At 40.5% G+C, this 20,873-nt stretch overlaps 1 protein-coding gene across 2 annotated transcripts in view; it reads right to left on the minus strand.

Annotated features, from left to right (window-relative positions):
• Positions 1-20,873, minus strand: part of Setdb2 (SET domain bifurcated histone lysine methyltransferase 2) — a 72,964-nt gene that overhangs the window by 8,659 nt on the left and 43,432 nt on the right. The window contains exons 1-5 of one of the 2 annotated variants that reach the window (XM_046453982.2): positions 20,564-20,713; positions 14,959-15,080; positions 9,786-9,893; positions 3,856-3,989; positions 1,444-1,493 (exon numbers count right to left, since the gene is read on the minus strand). In XM_046453982.2, coding sequence (XP_046309938.1) covers positions 1,444-1,493; positions 3,856-3,989; positions 9,786-9,893; positions 14,959-15,080; positions 20,564-20,648 — 499 coding nt within the window. In that variant the 5' untranslated portion in view covers positions 20,649-20,713. Of the gene's footprint in view, positions 1-1,443; positions 1,494-3,855; positions 3,990-9,785; positions 9,894-14,958; positions 15,081-20,563; positions 20,714-20,873 lie in introns of those variants that run through there. The other variant, XM_046453983.2, reaches the window with a different exon arrangement.

Below are 20,873 nucleotides of genomic sequence, written 5' to 3' on the forward strand. Positions count from 1 at the left end.
CAGAGTTTGTTTAATATTCTTTGAATCAGTAATTTTACTTTACAGTGTAGTTTATGTGGAGGCAAAGATGTATGGGGAACAAGGTTAACCATGGTATTAAATGTAGTAGAAAATATTAAATACTATTAAATGTAGTAGGAAATAACCTACATGTCCATCAAGCAGAGAATAGTTCTATTGTACGGCTGTCTCATGGAGTACTGTGCATAAGCACAAGTGTATAAGCTTATGCAGAAGGATCTTGAAAGTATAGCAAATGAAAAAAGCAATATATATTAGTGGTATGTTTACACAAACATTCTTTGGAAGAATTCAAAAGAACAAGTGTTTCCTCTGAGGAAAGGACTCATTTACATCCTCTTTTTTGTGGTGCCAGGTATGGAACCCAAGGCCTTGTACATGTCAAGCATACACTGTACCACTGACCTACACCAATAGCCCAAGATTATCTGCTTTTTTTTTTAGTTGATACGCCTTTATTTTATTAATTTATTTATATGCCGTGCTGAGGACCGAACCCAGAGCCTCACACAGGTGAGGCAAGCGTTCTACCACTGAGCCACAACCCCAGCCCCACATTATGTTTTTTAAAACTTACTGTTCTCTGTCAGTAAACACTGATTAAGAGCAATCTCTTTATGGCATTTCCTCAGTTAAAAGGGTAATGACTGAAAAATAAGGGTAGAGATACTGTTCAGAGAGTACCTTTTGCCCCCATAAAATGCAGTGGCACGACACAGAACTAAGTCTTTTCCAGAGAGGTCCTGACTCCGGGTCACGGCGAACCTTCTGGATTTAGTACTGGTAAAACACTGGTGTACTGAAAGTACACTGAAGGCACTCATGAATGAATGTACGTCCCATAACTCCAGATAGTCAGGATCTGTTCTACCTTAATTAAAATGAAATGCTAACCATGCATTTTTGGGAAGTTTTTATTCAGGGAGTATATGACACCTTACTAATTTTACCTACTGAAAATTCTAATATTCTTACAGGAAAGTAGTAGTCACAAAAGCCAAAACTTTTTACGGTGTCTAGTTTGGTCTTATCAGTATGGTGAGAACTGCCAGAATAGGTCTAATTCACCATTAAAAAAAAAACTAGTCAAGCTAGGCATGGTGGCACACTTTAACCCCAATGAGTTGGAAGGCTGAGAGGAGGATCAAAGTTCAAGGCTAGCTTCAACAACTTAGTGAGGCCCTAAGCAACTCAGTAAGACCCTGTCTTAAAGGCCGGAGATGTAGTTCAGTGGTAGAGCAAGCCTAGATTCAATGTCATATCACATTGTCCACAGAGAAACTGACAAATTTTATAGGTATGTACAATTTTGACTCAAAAATTTGTATTTTAATTCAGTGAAGCAAGTAAATGACTATTCCATATCTTACATAAATGTTTGGTTTTCTTTAAACCCACAATACTGAGATTGTAGAGACTTACCACTCTGAGCATTGGTTGGTGATCTGGGAGCATGATGTTGGCATAACACCCTGAAAATATGCAATTCCAAAGAATCATTAAATCTTTTAATAAACAGTTTTCAAATACAATATCAATTTCCTTGTGATTTTAAAAGGTACTAATTTTTCATAACTGCTACTCTTTAAGTATTAACTTTTTAAAATATTTATTTTCTAGTTATACATGGACACAGTATCTTATTTTTATGTGGTACTGAGGATTGAACCCAGTGCCTTAAGTATGCTAGGCAAGTGCTCTACCTCTGAGCCCCTTCAGTGTTAACTTTTAAAGAGAAATGCTAAACCAGTGTAAAATTAACCCACATCAAGTGCGGATGAGTCTGTTAGATATCTTCTCTGCCCTCTGAATCTTAAAAAGGTTATGTTCTCTGAAGGAGTAGTTGAAGTCTTCGAACAGTACTGGTTCATACTAGTGGTTAGGGGCATTTGACTATACAAAGATACCTAAAGATCCAAAATCTTCTAAGACATGAAAATTTCCACAAGACTACACAAAGCTTGATTTTCAACAATAGCACAAAAGTGCACACATTAATTTATGAAAAATTAATGGCAGATTTCCAGATCTTATATCTACCCTACTAGAGATGAAGTGAGAACTGTGCAGATCCTGTTTTCTTCCTGCATTTCTTCTGTCTAAGTTGCAGCTACTTCTCCCTTCTTTTCCTATTGAGGCTGATGGTCAGGATGCCGTGCTTCCTCCCATCTTCCACCAGGTCCCACCTCCTCTATGCCACCTTCCCAGCAATACCCCAGCTAGCCCCTCACTTCCCTGCTTTAGGTTCTGGTAATCTCTGAGAACTTTCATTTCCCAAGTACTCAAGTTTCTTCCAAGCACATTTTTCATTGACTTAATTCATTAGCTCTAATATAAGATCAGTATGTTTTCCCCAACTTTTTAAGAGAGTCATGACTTCAATTGCTTTTATTTTGATCTTATGTTCAAAGTCTTTGTAAAAAAGTTATATAAAACGGGCCCTTTGTAAAGGTTAAAAAAAAAAAGTGAAATCTGAGCACAACCTATGAGTTTCTTAGCAAATTGAATATTTAAAAAAAAAAGTACAAAGTTGAGCTGAGCTGTAGCGCATGCCTGTTACCCAGTGGCTCAGGAGGATTGTGAGTTCAAAGCCAGCCTGAGCAATTTAATGAGGCATCTGGCAACTCAGTGAGACTCTGTCTCTAAATAAAAAATATATATTAAAAAAATGTCTGGGGCTGTGGCTCAGTGGTTCAGCGCTTGCCTAGCATGTGTGAGGCACTGGGTTCGATCCTCAACACCACATAAAAATAAATAAAGGTATTGTGTCCATCTACAACTAAAAAAAAAAAAAAAACCTTAAAAAAAAAAAAAAGTACAGGGGCTGTGGCTTAGTGGTAGAGCGCTTGCCTCTCATGCGTGGGGCACTGGGTTTAATCCCTAGCATCACATAAATTAATAAGATATTGTATCCATCTACAACTAAAAAAATAAAAAGTACAGTCCTAATGTCTCAAGCGACAAATGTAACTTGCTCAGACTCATTTAAAATTATTTTGGAAACTTCTTTTAATGGCAGGCTTACCCACATTGTTTTAGAAGATATGGCCTCTAAATCTGAAGATGAACTGGTGTGGTAGAGAGCAAGGAACTCAGGATCCCTGACACCCAGCTCTGCCACTTATCAACTGTGTGATCCAAGGAAAGTTCCTAAGTGGCCCCGTGCTTTATCTGTAAATAGGGATAATAGTGGCTACCTCCCTGGACTGACTGACATAACATTAGTATAGCACTTTGGGTTTGTGTGGCAAAAAGTGGTTATTAAATAAGTTAATAAAAGTGCCTGGGACACTTAGGTAAGGGGATCCTACTCAGATCTGAGTAGCATTTTTAAAAAAAATCACTTTATGAACAAATCTTACAAAAACTTTTAAAAAATGCTCTCATAACACCAATCCTATTACTCAGGACAGGTAGCTATTTACTGGTATAACAGTGGAAATTACATTTATTCCACATACAAGACTGGAGACATCAATTGATGAGCCTGTGGCTATATAAGTAAAAAACTACTTCCTGTGTCAGAAAAGAACAGCTTTGAACTGGTCCCTATTTCCTGCTTCCCTTTAGGCCACTCATATCACTATCACAAATGATGCTTTTTACCAGGAAGGACAGGATGCAGGGAAACTTATAAAAGCAAAACTAAACCTTGTATTGTTTTTCTGTGATACTGAGAAAAGGTGTTATAAAGTTTGGTTCCCCACTGGGTATCCCCCTGTCTTGTCATTTGAAAGTCAGTTACATAAATTTAGCTTTTAAAGTCTCTGTCTTAATTTTCCTATTCCTATCCCAATCCCCCAAACGTAGGTTTAAAACTGTTGTGTTAAATACTTATAAATCCCTCGAGCTCCATCAGCCTGTGGAAATGCGTTGTCCTTTCTGGCACAGAAAAAGTGGTAGTTCTTGGCACAAGTTTTTAAGTCACATCCCACGGTGGCTCCTCTTTCATGACACAATGTGCATTTCTACAGAAGAATAGGTTTTACTAAATAAGATCCAGTTTTTCATAATCTTTGTTAAAATTTAAAAATATCATTAGATGTTATTTAAGCCAGCAGTCCTATATTTTTATCCTGGACATCATTGGTAAAGTTTCATCCTTCTTACAAACATTAGATACGATTTACATTTGGCTGCTCACTTGAAAATTTCAGCAAAACCTCAACTAGTGAATGCTTGGCCTGGACTGTTCCATAATGATCCCATTAAAAGCAGAAAATGCTTTTTGTTTTAAAAATCAATGCCTTTTTAAAAGAGATTTTAAAAAATCAGAGTTGGCAAACTTATCCAGCTCGAGGAAGCTACTGGTCTGAAGGGTATAGGAACCTGAGACAAGAGCAGCTCCTGGCGGCCTGCCTGGAATCCCAGGTAGTCATGAGGCTGAGGCAAGAGGATCCATGTTCAATAACAGCTAGTCACTTCTCTTAGATTCCTTTCTGGGGTAACATTAACTGTCTATAGGGTTGCTATTGAGGATAACGTGAGATAAAATAAAGGAAACTTCTTTGGAATCTATGTAGTAGAGATTCCCCCCAAAAAACAAACCAAAAACCCCAATTGAGCCATGTTTTTCTTAGTTTAGCTTATCTGATCCCTTGCTTTTATTTCTCGATCTGGTGTTTTATTGAAGGTGGTGTAGAGATGGTTAGGCAGACACTGTGTGGCCCCAGAAACCTGAGTGGTTTAGGGAATCCAGCTATGACAAAGGCTGATTAGGATCATCTTCTGGCTGAATGACTGGTGGCCCAGTAAGACCATCTTGCAAAACAGATGGCTCACACCATTCCCCAACATCAGCACAAGCAAACGTGTAAATAAAGACAGTTCAAATGTAGGTGAGAAATAAGATTAAGATAAAAGGTGGGATTCCAAGTCAGACCATAAAAGAATGAAAATTTAATTGGGGGGACCAAAAACCCTCCCAAATAAATTTTAAATGGATTAAAACTCTAACTATGAAAGCAAATTAGGAAATAAAGGGGAAAGAAAAAAAGGATGGTGTGTGGTAAAGGAAGGCTGTCTAAGGAAGGTAGAAAACCCAGAAGCCACAACGAAAAAGACAGATCTGACTATATAAAAAATTTAAACTTTCATATTTATGGTGACATATACTATTTGAAAAATTTAAGACAAGGAAAAAGATGGAAAGAAAAATGTTTGCAGCCAGATGCGGTGGTTCACACCTGTAATCCCAGTGGCTCGGGAGCCTCAGGCAGGAGAATTCAAAGTTCAAAGCTGACCCCAGCAATTTAGCAAGGCCCTAAGTAACTAGCAAGTCCCTACTCAAAAAATAAAAAGGGCTGGGGATGTGGAGCAGTGGTAGAGCACCCTGGTTTTAATCCTTAGTACCAAAAAAAAAAAACCCCAACAACAAAAAAATGTTCGAACAATATTAGATACAGGGTTAAGATAATCCACAGGAAAATGGTAACAGGCAAATTCCAAAAGAAATACAAATGGCAATAAACATTTATTTGCTTAAAGTCTTTACAGATGTACAGTATTTATTGTAGCTCTGATGTGGCAGACATTGTTGAAGGATAAGGGGTAAGACAGTGGATTAACTAGAAGGTACTGTCCCCATGAAGTGTATATTCTAGTGAGGAGGGGGTACAATGATTAAATAAAGCAAATTTAAAAACATCTCATGGTGGAATGGGGATGTAGCTCAGTGGTAGAGTGCTACAGTGCCTGTCTAGCATGTGAAAGGGTTAGATCCATGGCACTGCAAAAACCCCCAAACAAAAATATAAAAACACCTCACAGAAGGGTTTATGCATTGTATCTAACTAAAATAAGACAAATGACAGTGTCATTGGGTCCCTACTTCAGATTGGGTGGTCAGTAAAGTATCACCTAAGGTGGTGATAGAGAAGGTTGGAATAATAAGAGCTCCTGGCCTGCAAGAAAGCAGGGAGAAAGATAGTCTAAGCAGAGGCACTTCATCCTTGTGGCAAGAATGAGCCTCCTAATGGGCAAGCTCACCAGAAAGGCAAAAAGAGGAAGGCCTCTTGTTACAGCAGGTGAGTGGGGGGAGAGTCTCATAAGGGCAGGGTCATGGAGGGCTTACAAGCCAGAGTACAGCAAAGTAATTTTATCTTTGTTTAAGGGGAACATAAACTGACCAATATTTTTAAGAGATCAATCTGCTGTATGGAGAATGAGCCGAGTAGGATGGCAGGAAGAAATCAGGGTATCGGCAATCTTCAGCCACCTTTGAGAGAGCTAGACCAGTGATTTCAGTGGATTAATGATGCCAAGACAGAAGTGGGTAGACAGTGCAGTATGTCTAGGAGGATTGCTAATGCTAATGGGCTTGATGTTGTGCAGGGATGTGATGAGGGAGAGATCATTCTTAGACTTCTGCTTTGGGTAATGGATGAATCGCGGTGCTACTTATTGGGGTGAAGAAGGAATAGATTTGGATGGGGTGGATTGTGTTATCAAACTTAATATAAGATGCTTTTGTTATCTATGGAGATGTGTCAGGTTAGTAGACTGGAATTCTAATGAGGGGACAGGGCTGGAGATACACAGCCAGGGCATGGGGGAAGAAGTAGCCTGAAAAGTAGAAGACACCTTGTGTGTGTATGTGTGTGTGTGTGTGTGTGTTCAGAAAGGCAAAAGAGCCAGGTGCAATGGTGCATGCCTGTAATCCCAGCATTCAGGAGGCTGAAGCAGAAGGATCACAAGTTCTAGGCCAGCCTCAGCAACTTAGCAAGGCCCTAGGCAACTTACTGAGATTCTGTCTCAAAATAAAAAATAAAAAGGGCTGGGCATGTGGCTCAGTGGTTAAGTGCCCCTGGGTTCAATTCCCGGTTCGATTCCTGCCCCCCACACCCCACCAAAAAAAAAAAAAGAGGGTACTTCAAGACACAGGGTGTGGACAACTGGGTGAATACAGCTGAGAGGTTAAATAAGGGTAATCGTCAACTTGGGGTTGGGAGGTTGGAGCAAGGAGACGTTTTAAAGAGAGATGACAGGATGTGAAACAGGAAATGTATAGGGTGGAGGGTGAAGCAAACATACAAGCGAAGTGATGAGGAACCTTCTGATATTTGCAGCCATGAATCTAAGTCAGTCACTATATTTGTGGGTTTTCTCCATCTCTTCAACTGCTCAAGTGCTGGTGCTACTAGGTTTATGCAGACAACAGACAGGTTTACCCAAGGATGGGACTTTGCCAGGTGAACAAGGAAGTGGTGCAGGGGGGTGGTGGGAGAGGGTGTTTGGGGTCTGGAAGACACTGCAGAGGTGGGCCATGGTGATGAGGTGTGGCCACAGATTGCAAAAGGAAGAACTGTCAGGGGAGAGTAATGAGACGGGTGGCAGAGGCCCAAAGAGAAATAATGTTCAACCTCTCCAGTAACCAGAGAGCTGTGAAATGAAGTTTTCTATACTTGGCAAAAATAAACAAGAATAGTGACACTCATTTTTGTCAAACTTTCTTTGACCATTTTGTCAGTTCATATCCAGCAAGAGAAAGGTCATCCCCACACATGGAATAAGAGGCCTTCTTTCATCCTCTATACAAAGAAGTATAAATCAGTACAACCTTTCCCAAGGGACGGTTTGTCAGCACAGTTCTTTTTTTTTTTTTTTAAGTTATACATGGACACAATATCTTTAATTTGTATATTCATTTTTATGTGGTGCTGGAGATTGAATCCTGTGCCTCACATGTGTGAGGCAAGCGCTCTGCCACTGAGCCCCAGCCCACAGTTCAACATTTTTACAGGAAATTCTGACTCAGCAATGTCATTTCTAGGAGTCTGCACTACAGATATGCTCAAGCAAGCACACAAGGATATATATGCAAAGATGTTTGTTGCAGCATTACTTACTATGGTGAAAACTCAGTATAGATTCATTATTTTATTTAACAAGGGAACAATTTTATGACTTATGGCACACTTTATAGAAATCCAGGGGTTTAGTAAAGAGAATAAATACCATGGGAATCACACGCTTATAGTTTTGCAAACTGCCTTCCACACTTCGGTACATCCTGTTCCCTCTTTTGGAATTCCCTGCCCATCTTTCTTTTTACCCCTCCACCACACACTAGGACGGGGGTCCAGAAGGCCAGCTGCAGGGAGGATTCTACCCTGTCAAGGCACTTACTCTGTACTGATGCTGCCCAACCTTGACCTCAGGTGACTGCACTCCTCTCTCCTTTATCCTCCACTTGCATCCCAAAGTCTGCAAAACCCCCCAGGTATACCCACCTCCTCCTGCATATTACGCCTTTAGTCAGCTGCCCTCATTCTTCAGCCTGGGTTCTTCCTTCATATGTAGACAATCTCTAGAATCTAATGGTGGGTTTCCTTAACTCTACCCAATTGACTCCACTGAAATCCACTAACAAAGAGCACAAAAATAATCTTTCAGTTACTTTCTAATTAGAGGAATATCTGCTCACTCAATTTATCATGCCCAAAGTCCTTGAATGGACTCCAGTGGCCTCCCTATCACTTTATCAACATGAATTATATACCAGTATCCAATCTCCTATAAACACCCAGGGCAGGATCCATACACTCTGTTTTTATGCCTTGTTTTAGGATCTGCTAGTGTTATGTAAGCTGAGAAAGCATAATTTGTCAAATTCCATCTAGACTGTACTCTCTTCACTGTGGACTTTCCATTTCTTCTGTTTACAAAATGGGCATCATTAGGTCTGTAGCTGGGAGTTTTCAACGAACAATGTATGTAACGCTTACTGCAGGATGCTGCTGATGTTGACATTTTACAAAGAATAAATGTTGGTTTTTATCATTAATCTTACTATGATTGTGGAAGGAAGTGAGGCACTCATACTTACTATCTTGCTTGCTAAGCTGTGAGTGCCTTTCACAGGAAGTCTGTGGGCCTAATGGACCCAGGAGGAGAACCCCTCAGCATTCTGTCCTTCCCAGATAGCCCCCTGATGACTTTGGCTCCAAGGGTAGATTCTGATAAGTTATGGCTGCCCCTGGCAACTGATGCAGAAAGACAGTTTAAGATCAAATTAGAATTCCAGAGGCTTCTTATTCCATGTGTGGGGATGAGCTTTCTCTTTTGCTGGATATGAACAAAAAAGTATGATGCTCCAGGTACTATATGCAGCCACCCTACAGCCAGAAAGGGACAAGTTTATGCTGGGGACCAGGAAGGCAGGGGGAAGAAAATGGGCCCCTGATGACATCATTGATGTACTAAGGTTGGTATTTTCTCTGGTTAAGCATCCTCCTTGTTAAAGCCAGTCTGAACCAGGGTTTCTTCTACTTACAGCCAAAAGCATTCTAATTCATATCTACTTTACTAATGCAGCCTGGTAGTTTATTTTAAAATACTAATCTTCTGGGCTGGGGTTGTGGCTCAGTGATAGAGTGCTCACCTAATACGTATGAGGTACTGGATTCAATCCTCAGCACCACAGAAAAATAAATAAATAAAATAAAGTCACTGGGGCTGGGGCTGGGGCTGGGGTGTAGCTCAGTGGAGGAACATTTGCCTGGCACATGTGAGGCACTGGGTTCGATCCTTAGAACTACATAAAAATAAATAAAATAAAGGCATTCTGTCCATCTACAACTACAAAAAAACAAACAAAATAAAGTCATTGTGTAACAAAAGAAAAAATATTAAAAAAAACATTAAACTTCTTCAGCTCTCTAAAATGCTTATCTATCTCTGGTTATCAATTAAATTACTTTGTTTTGCATGCAACCCCAAGAGTATGGTCATCCTGTGTGAATAATAAAATCATTTCTACTTACCAACTTTCTTCCTCTCTGGATTTCTTTCTTTACTGATTCCACATCAAAATTTCTATCACAATTATGTGGATCATGATCCTCACATTCCACAAGGGCTGAAGAATACAGCTGCAGATAGGAAAACAAAAAAAAAAAAACCGAGTATACATAAAGTAGTATTGAAAGCTACAGACCAGAAAATGGTACTAAGAAACACTCACCAGGAGTGGAAGATGGATTAGAGGGTAGAATAGTGACCAGTTTTCGGGGTTATAAGCAGACCACAAGCCACCCTGCTTCTCTGGGTGTGATCCTGCACCCCAGGCAAGTTTTATATTACGTAACTCTGACTCCCACTGGCTAATTGGACCTGGGTGGGCCCTGATGCCAAGTTGGACCAGATTCTCTATCCTTGGAGTGTGGAATAGGCTCTGAGCAATAGTGAAAGCAACACGATTCAGTATGCAGAGAAATAAAAGCAGAAACAAGGACATGAGAAAGGATACTCCTAATGGCTTCCCAGCTCTTACTTCTTCGACCTGTCTGCATCTTGGCCTTCAGGAGCCTTGAAATGCCCTGTAATCTCGTTACAAATGTTTTCATGTTTAGGCTGGCTCAAATTTCTGTGGGTCACTTGAATTAAAAGAGTCCAACCTGCTTTCTCAATTGAAGATCAATATGTCATATATATTCAAATAACAAAGGGCATAAAAAACATAAAGAGAAAAATTTTTGTGACACTGGCATAGGCAAAGATTTCTTACAAAAAGCAGAAGCCATAAAGAAAATTTAATAAATTGGACTTAATCAAAAACTTCTTGCTCTTTGAAAAATATTGCTGAGAAAATAAAAAGGCAAGCCAGAGACTGAGATGTATTTACAATACACCTTTGTTTTGTTGTTGGTACTGGGAACTTAACTCAGGGGCACTTTACAACTAAGCACTTACAGCCCTTATTTTTTATTTTCAGACAGGGTCTCACCAAGTTGCTGAGAGCGTTGCTAAATTGTTGAGGCTGGCCTTGAACCTGTGATCCTCCTGGCTCAGCTTCCCAAATTGCTGGGATTATAGGCATAATCCACCACCACACCATACCTGGCTATAATACATCTAGCTGACAACGTACACGCATAAAGAAAAAACTTAAAACTCATTATTGAGTTTTAACAAATTAACAATGGGCAAGGATGGGGCTGTCACTCAGTGGTAGAACACTTGTTTAACATGTACAAGGCCCTAGTTGCTGGGCTCTATCCCCAGCACCACCAAAAAAGGGGCAGGATTTGAACAGATACTTCATAGAAGATTCAGTGAATAGTGAATTAAGCACATGAAAAGATGCCCAATATCATTAGCTCTCAGGCAAATTAAAACCACAAGATATCACTCTATGCCCAACAGACTGGCCCCAATTTTAAAAAACTGATAATATCAAGTGTTGCCAGTGGCACATGCCAGTAAATCCCAGTGGCTTGGGAGGCTGACACAGGAGGATCACAAGTTCAAAGCCAGCTTCAGCAACTTAGTGAGACCCTGTCTCAAAATAAAAAATAAAAAAGGATATTTCAAAATACATTCTACTGTCATGTATAATTTAAAAGAACAAATAAAAACATCTAAAAACTAAATAAAAATTATAAAGGGCTGGGGATGTGGCTCAGTGGTAAAGTACCTGAGTTAAATCCTCAGTACAAAAAAAAAAAAAAACAAGACCAACTATGGATGGAGATGTGGAACAAATGAAACTCATAGACATTGTTGGTAGATGTGTAAAATGATAACTTTTTTTGTTACCAAACTCAGGGCCTTTTGTACTGTAAGCAAGTATTCTACCACTGAGCTATCTATTCCTAGCCCTCAATTTTCCTTTTCTATTCTTTTTGAGACAGGGTCTTCCTATGTTTTTCTTTTCTTTTTTTAATATATTTATTTTTTAGTCATAGGTGGACACAATATCTTTATTTTTTATTTTTATGTGGTGCTGGGGATCAAACCCAGCGCCTCATGTATGCTAGGCAAGCACTCTACCGCTGAGCCCCAGCCCCAGCCCGGGTCTCCCTATGTTGCCCAAGCTCTTCTCAAACTTGTGGTCTGAAGCAATGCTCTTGCCTCAATCTCCCGAGTAGCTGGGACAAGCATACACCACCTTGCCTGGCTCTAAAACAATAACTTTTAAAGTCAAAAGCACACTTATTTTATGACACAGCAATTCTACTGCTAGATATTTAGTTAAAAGAAATAAAAGCATTATTTCCACATGAAGACGTATTATCATAATAGTCTCAAACTGGAAATAATACATGTCTATCAACAGATGAACAGATAACAAATTGGGACATATTGATACAATGAAATACTATGAAAATATAAAAAGGAAAAAATACAGTCATCCCTCAATATCCTCTAGGGAATAATTCCAGGACTTACCCTCATTTAGATACCAAAATCTTCCAGTGCAAAGTCTCTTATATAAAATGGTGCAATATTTGCATATGACTTATGTATATCCTCCCATATACTTGAAATCATCTCTAGATTGAATACAGCATCTAAAATAATGCTTTGTAATTAGATGAAATACTATACGGTTTTTGTTTTTGAGACAGGACTATGGACATGTGCCACCATGACAAACTTCAAAAATTACTGAACAATTTTGAAACGCATAAAAGGCCTAAATTGAAGAGACAGACCCTATTTTTTTTTAAATACTTTTTTTTAGTTGTTGATGGATCTTTAATTTATTTATTTAGATGTGGTGCTGAGAATTGAACCTAGTGCCTCACACATGCTAGGCAAGTACTCTGCCACTGAGTTACAACCCAAGCCTGAGAGAGATCCTATTAATGGATAGAAAGATTCATATTATGAAGGATCTAATTTTACCCAAATTCATCTATAAATTAAATACAACTCTAATCAAAATTCCAATGGGAATCTTTGTGAAATCTGAAAAAAAAAAAAAATCTCAAAGTTCAAAGCACCAAAATAAGAGCCAAGGCTTATTTTATTTTTCTTTGAGGTACTAGGGATTGAACCCATAGCCTTCAATGAACTAGATCCTTAGTCCTTTTAATTTTGAGACAAGTTATCACTAAGTTGCCCAGGTTGGCCTCAAACTTATTATCTTCCTGTCTCAGTCTCGCAAATAGCTGGGATCGTAGGCATGCACTACTGTGCCCAGGTAAGAGCCAAGACTCATGATAAAGCCATAATAATTAAAACTCTGTTGCATCAGCTCAGCAATAGCACCAGAAACAGATCCTTGCAAATGAGATTTGATACTGCCAGCATCCTGGGTAAGCGTAAAAGTTCTAGAATTAGACTCCTGAGAATTTTGGCTGTCATTTACAGTTGTGGGACCTTGGGAAAGTGACAATCTCTCAGTGCCTCAGATGTTTCACCTTTAGCTTAGGGAGAGTAATGGTTGCAGTGAGGATTAACATTTTAATGTAGGTAAAGCTCCCAAAACATTACCACACACATACTAAACAACAGTTATCATTACTTTGAGATGTTGTTTTTACTTAAAATAAAAAATAGAAGATATACATTATTCATGAATGATGGTATGACAGCTGATGTGAATAATGAATGGTGGTATGACAGCTGGTGTAACTTGGTGGTGGAGTGCTTACTTATCATAATGGGTTCAATCCCCAGAACCACAAAACAGACAGACTGGAAAGAAAAATTGTCAATTATATGGAAAAATAAAATTAATTTCTACTTTATGTAATAATAATATTCCAGTAAAATTAAGAAACTAATAAGAAAAGCAAGATTTTAAAACTCATGGGGATAAAAGGATCTTAGCAGAAAACAATTTCTTTGGTTAAAAAAAATCTCACCAATTCTATAAAGGAAAATAATTATGACTTTAACTGAATTATGAACTTCTGACAGAAAATGCCATAAATATAATTAAATAACAAATAATAAAGCTTTACTATTTTTAATGAATACATATAAGCAAAAACAACATCTCAAAGATAAAACATAAAGCCTACCAACACCCAATGCACAGATATAGAAAATACAATGGACCATAAGCAGGAGAATTGATAATGCAATCCCCAGGAATGAGGGAGTGCAAGAGAGATACTATTTTGGGCCGGGGTTGTGGCTCAGTGGTCAAGTGCTTGCCTAGCATGCATGAGGCACTGGGTTCGATCCCCGATATCACATTAAAAAAAAACAAAACAACAACAACAACAAAAAAAAACAAATAAGATGAAAGTATTGTGTCCATCTATAACTAAAAAAATTTTTTTAAAAAAGATACCATTTCATGTGAATTGAGGGGGGGAAAAATGATAACCTCATAATATGAAGTACTGGTAAGGATGAAGAGAAAAATGCTCTGAAACAATAGTGGAAGTCAAATTTGCTACAATGTCTTTGGAGAGTAATTTGGTAAATTTAGTGAAGTGAAAACACCACTTCTCTGTTCCCCAGCAACTCCACTCTTAGCTATATTCCCTAGACAGAGAATTCTCACATGTATGAGGAGACCTAGATAATTGTTAGTCATAGAAAGAAAACCGGCAAAATCTAAATGCCCATTCACAGGTGAACAGTGGTCACGCAATGAAACACTAATTAAAATGAAAGACTTACAACTATGTTTAGCACCATGGATAAATCTAAAACAAAATTATATCTGGGTGGAAGGTCTACAGATGTCTGTTATAGTTGAAATCTTTCATTAAGTTTTTTTTTTTTGTGTGTGTGTGTGTGTGTGTGTGTGTGTTTTACTGGGGATTGAACCCAGGAGTGCATTAGCACCTCCAGCCCCTTTTTAAAATTTTCATTTTGCGACAGGGTCTCCTCCCACTACACTGCCCAGGCTAGCCTCAAACTTGAGATTCTCCTGCCTCAGCTTCCCAAATTGATGGCCTTATAGGCATGCATCACTGTGCCCGGCTTCATTAGACTACCTTTGAAGAAGCTGCTTCATCATAGTTCTCTTCATGTGTTTGACAAGTTATAAATAAATAAAATTAAATGTAATCATAAGATAATAAGATCTGAAACCCTTTAAAGTTAGAAAACTATGTGCCACAATCTTCACTTAAAAGCCCAATGGCCAACTCTCCTTAGTCCTTGTATTCAAAGCACCATTTATCTATTCTGGTATGTCCAGTCCTAAAACGACTCATGTAGTTTCACGTAAGTTTTCAAGTAACTTACCAAACAACATTCATGAGCAGCTATATTCTCTGATTGTGCAAAGTACAGGACACTATACTCGAGATCTTTGGGGCAGAGTGCACATGTCCTTTTTTCCATCTTTTCTGCAACCTGAAAGATACCTATAAGTAACATCCCTGGTGAGAAATGGAAAAGTAGAATTTCGTCATCTGGACACATCCTCCTCCAGTCTTAAAGTAGAAGGCCAGGTCCTTATTTTTATAGTCTCAACTCCCCCAGAGACAAAAAATTGGGGACCCAAAGGGAAAAGTAACTTATTTTTTTTAAAAAAAATTTTTTTAGTTGTAGTTGGACACAATACCTTTATTTTATTTATTTTTATGTGGTGCTGAGGATTGAACCCAGTGTCTCCCACGTGCTAGGCGAGCGCTCTACCACTAAGCCCCAGCCCTAGCCCCAGCCCCAACTTATTTTATATATATTTAAATGGGTTAAAGAAAAAAAAATAATTCATTTAAAATGTCTAAAAATGAGGAAAATCTTCATTCGAGAAACGCAACCATGAAATTAAGCAGAAGCAAAGTTCTCAAAACATTGCCTTGCCCATAGCAAGCTCTCAATAATAATGACTGTCATTACAAATCAACAACAAGGATGTATTCAGGAAACAGTGCTCTGGTTAACTATCCATAACAAAACACAAATCATACCTCTATGTCATACTACATTCAAAAACAAATTCTGGGAGAATTAAAAAAGCAAATGAGTTATGTAACTTTGCGTGCTTTAACTCAACATTATGATTAGTCAGGAAAGAGACATAAAGGAAGGAATCAGTTTTGTTGTTTTTTTTAGGAGAGGAAAGGAAAAACAACTAAGGGGAAAAAAGCTGGGAAGAGAAGGGAAGAGGCAGAGAGAGGAAGCAAAGAGCCAGTTGTTGGGAAGATTCCGACTAGAGTCAGTTAAAAGGCAAGTTTCTCTAATTTGTTAATTTGCTATTATTTTGGCCACAAGCATGAGACTTTGTCTTGCTCCTTGAAAATTCTCATCCTCTTATTCCTTTGTTTTTTCTACAGTAGAAAACTGCTTTTAAGATGAGTGCAGTGGGGCATGCATGTAATCCCAGCAACTCAGGAGGATGAGGCAGGAGGAACACAAAGTTCAAGGTCAGCCTGGGCAACTTAATGAGATTCTGTCTCAAAATGAAAAGAAAAAAGGCTGGTAATATAGCTCAGTGGTACAGCATCCCCAGTTCAATCCCTAACACTAGTCCCTCCCTGCCAAAAGAACCCAAAACTGAAACCAAAACCAAAAACCTTACAAAGCACAGGCTTCAAAAAGACAGTGTCAGGCAGTTACATTATTAGTGCTAAAATTCCCTAGACTATCATGTTTCCCACAATAATATGTGACACTCTGTTATAGTTTGGATCTAGAATGTCTCCCAAAGGCTTCTGTGGTGAAGGCTTGGTCCCCAATTCAGCAAGGTTCAGGGGTGAGACTTCTGGGAAGTAGTTGGGACATAATGGCTCTGATTTAATCAATGGATTAATTCATTGATGGGTTCATAACTGAATGGATTATTGGAAGGTGAGGACATGTGATATAGGGGTAATTGAGCAGAAAAAAGCCACTGTGAGAGCCCGTCTTACCTTGAGTTTAATCATTGGTGCTGCAGACACACTCCAGGTCAGTTCATAGCAGTGTGGTGACCACCTCTGTATTTTCACATCTCACTATAGGAGATGGGGCCTGGTTGGAGGAAGTAGGCCACTGGGGGTATGCCCTAGAAGGGTACATCTTGTCCCAGGTCCATTTCTTGTGCACTTGCTCTCTCCTCTTCCTGTCTGCCTGCCATGAGCTGAGAAGCTTTCCTTAGTTGGACCCTTCCAGCATGATATTACTGCCTTGCCTCAAGCCTAAAACAAAGGAGCCAGCTCACCATGGATTGAAACTCTCTGAAACCATGAGCCAAAATAAATCCTTCCTCCTTTGTTTTTCTTGGATATTTTGTCACAGTCAGAAACTAACAGAAGCTGAGGCTGGAGCTCAGTGGTAGAGTGCTTGCCTAACACGTATGAGGCACTGGGTTCGATCCTCAGCACTACTTAAAAATAAATAAAATAAAGGTATGGTGTCCATCTACAAGAGACATCTAATATACATATATTAAAAAAAACAGTGTCTGACAGAATATGCACCTACTCCTTATTGTATAAGAGTTGGACACTTTAATTAAAGGTCCTCTTTTCTGTGTACAGCTGAAGGTCACCTGCAGACAGGTGTGCTGCATGGGCTGATACCCAAGCAGGGCCTCCAGCACTCACTCTGGGGGCTCTGTGCCCCATCTGATCTGCACTCCTAAGTATTTGGGCTCCTAGGACCCTGGCATGTGAGAATACAGAGGTGGTCACCACACTGCTATGAACTGACCTGGAGTGTGTCTGCAGCACCAATGAATAAACTCAAGATAAGACTCATGGGCTCTCACAGTGGCATTTTTCTGCTCAACCACCCCAATATCACATTTCCTAAAAGATTTTAGCTCTTCTAGTTCATCTATTCTTCTAGACTGGAGGAAGGATGTAATTGGGGGAGTCTGTCACTTTGGGGGCTCTTACATAGGCAGGCAATCCTTCACTATCTTAACTCTCTATATACATTATTTGGAACTTCTGGACCAAGTACATTTAGACAACTTGGTCCCTTAGCCATCTGAACTCAGGAACTATGTAGATTCAGATAGATTGGATACCTGTAGGTGTGTCATGGGTGTTTAGGTTTTTAAGGACCAGCCCATTGGTCTCCATTAGTAGCTGAGGCTAAGAACAGTGAAGATCAGCAGAGCCCCCCAGAGTCATCCTAGCAGGTTTAGCAAGCCTGTGGACTCAACAGATTGACCTGACAAGATTATAGGATTTCAGAATTCTCAAGTATGGAACTGATCGGTAAGAAAGGGTCTGTAGAATGAAGCTGCAGAAAAATTATAAGAAACCCAAATCACAGCAATGCTCCAGACTCTCCAGCAACCTGCAGGCCCACCATACCTGGGAACAGCTTGCTAAGGCTTCAACTTCTATAGGCCTATCCTCCCCAATGCTCCTCTACCTAGAGCTGGTCTTAAGCCCATCAGACAAGGGCAATCCACCACCAGGCAGAATCTGGGTGTAGCCAGGTAGGTGGCCAAGGAACACATTCTGCCACTTAAGAATAAAGGAAACAGATGGAATGAGATCCACTAACCTTTAACATTCATTTAAAACCCTCTTCTAGTAGGATATATTGTTATATGGTTATATTGTTGCCCTAGTTTGGGGCCCTTTCTGAAAAATGCTACAGCATCTGTGTTCTGGGGGTTTGAGGCTGTCTATGCTTCCTGCTGAAGTCATTGTGGTTGATTTCTTGACTTGTAACTAACTGCAAATCCTGATTTATCACCAGGCCATCTCAGTGACTTTCAGGATGCTCAGCAGAAGGGGCAGCCCAGAACAGCTTCTTACTAAACAGTTTTTTGTTTTTTTTTTCTGCTTAAATTACACTGTGTTTGTACTATCTGCAGTCAGCAAGTCTTGACTAACACTTAAATTCCCATGACTTGTGTGCACACTCATGTGTGTGCTGTTCTGGTGCAAGTGTGGAAGATGTACCTTGCCTGCTGTTTTCTGAGTCCATTCTGATAAGCTCATGTCCTTGCCTCTGCTTTCTCTGTCACGACTGTGCTCCAATCCTCCTGTTACTGCCAGAGTGATTTATATAAAATGTATAATCTGAGATTGAGGGTGTAGCACTTGCCTAGCATGTATGAGGCTCTGGGTTTGATCCCCAGCTCTATAAAAAATAAAGTGTCTATCTGCACACATATTCTCATCATCAACAAAGCAGAAGCCAAATTCCTTAGTGTTATAAACAAGCCCTTTCATTCTTTTGACAAATATTTGATGAGGACCTACTATGCCCTATACTACAAAGCAAATAGTTCTAGGCACTAAGAATATAGAAAAGATTAAGTGTATCAACATTCTCGGAACTTAAATTCCAGTGGCAAAGAAAGACATTAAGTAAAATTTCCCCCTCCAGATAGTGGTAAGTCCATAGAGAAAGAGTAGGAAGAGGTAACCAGTAGTCAAAGAGTGCATTTTAGACAAGATGGGCAGGCAAGGTTCAGGGAATAGGCAGACATTTAAGTGTGGTGGGAAAATGAAAATGGGACAATATGTGGATAAATTTTCCTTACTGAGGGAACAGCAAATATAAGGATACTGAAGCAGATTTGATAGCTTACTGGACACACAAGGCAGCAGGGGGTGGCAGTCATCAAGATGGGTAAAGTCAAATCAGAAAAGAACGTGGGGTGAGCTGTAATGGGAGACAACTAGAACAGGTAAAGTGCCTTGCTCTAGGCCTGCTTGTATGAAAGGCTAGAAGAGAAAACAGGAGCCCAGTAGTCCAGACAGGAGACAACGGCAGCCTGGGCGTGGATGGAGTAATGGAAGTGTTTAAGAAGTAGTCAGGCATGAAACAGATTTTGAAGATAGAAGTAATTGGCCTAACTGATGTGTTGGATGGGGTATGGGGAAAAAGGAAAAGTGTTAAGGATACCACTAAGGTTTCTGACCTGAGCAACTGGATGAATGGGATGGGGAAATCTGGGGGCTGAACAAGTTTGCAATGTAGGGAAGACAAATTCTCTTAAGGATGTAGTCAGTTTGAGATCACTGCAGACATGGAAATTGGTTTAAAATCCTGGAGTTTGGGGAAGATATCAGGAAAGAACATCATCTCTCTGTCTTCTCATTTTGCAGTCCATATACACACGTATTAGTTGAATGAAACAGTCAACTGGTTGGCTTATGGTTGCCATTTGTTTTATGGTTTGATGCTCTTGTGTCCTCCTCTCTGCCTGCATTTGCCTTTTCCACTTATGGCTGATTCTTATCCTTTAGAAAGTTAAGACCAGGCGTCCCCTTCTCTAAAAAGCTTTCCTTGGACATCAGGAGAAATTAGGGGCCCCTCATTTGTGCCTCTGTGGTGCTGACTACTTCTAACTAAAGTTGCCTCTTAACATCCTCTGGAGTAGGGACTGCCTGGCTCGTCTTTATATCCTTATGACTAGCCCTGAGCCTGGCAAATCGCAGGAGCGCTACAGGTGTTGAAGGGAAGAGGCCCACTCAGAACACTCATTCAAGCTGAGGGCCCAGGAGGAGTGGAGCAAAGGAAATGGTGTCCAGTCATGTCCTCTATGAGGTCTTTCCCAGCCGCTTCCTGAGACTCAGCTGCTGGTAGCGTGCCTTCCCTGCGGCCTGTTTACTCCAGCTTCCCCGCAGCAGGGCAGCTCTCCTGCGGCAGGGTGGAATCTCACTTGGGAGTTTCAGTTTCCCTGAGTTTCGGTCGCTTGCAGTCAGTGAAGCACAGCCAGGAGCACCTGGTCCACTGCTCCCCAGTGAAATGTCAGCAGGCCAGAAGGAGAATCAAAGCCACTGCAAGTGGCCGCACGCCGCCCTCCCCTTCTCCCTGGACCCGCTGTGCAAGCGAGCGCGAGTGCAGGGCAAGTTAGTCCTGTGGGTCCCTGAGCAGGCCGAGGAGGGACTCGGGTCCCCGCGCGGCTGCCAGGCAGCCCCGGCCCGGCCGCCCGCACGGTACTCACCAGTGGGGAAGGGCAGCACGTCCTGCAGCTCGGGGTCGCCGGCCGGGCGCACGGACTCGGCCCGGGGCGGGGATGCGTGGGCCATGGCCGCAGACTGCGGGTCTCGGCAGCCTGTCGGCGGTGGCCCGTGGGCGCGCTCCCGGAAGTCCTGGCGGCGCCGTCGCTTCCTTAACTCCCCGGAGCCGCCGCAGGGAAAGCTCGAGCCGAAGACCCAGGTTGGCATGGGGAGGGGGGTTTCTCGCAGTTTTCCAGGTCTAATGGTTATTTTGGTAGGTTAAACTACAACAATAACAACAAAACCCCAGAAACG

Source organism: Marmota monax, unplaced genomic scaffold, assembly GCF_021218885.2.
Source record: "Marmota monax isolate L192 unplaced genomic scaffold, Marmota_monax_Labrador192_F-V1.1 WCK01_AAM20220418_F8-fsc00011, whole genome shotgun sequence".
Taxonomy (NCBI): Eukaryota; Metazoa; Chordata; class Mammalia; order Rodentia; family Sciuridae; genus Marmota; species Marmota monax.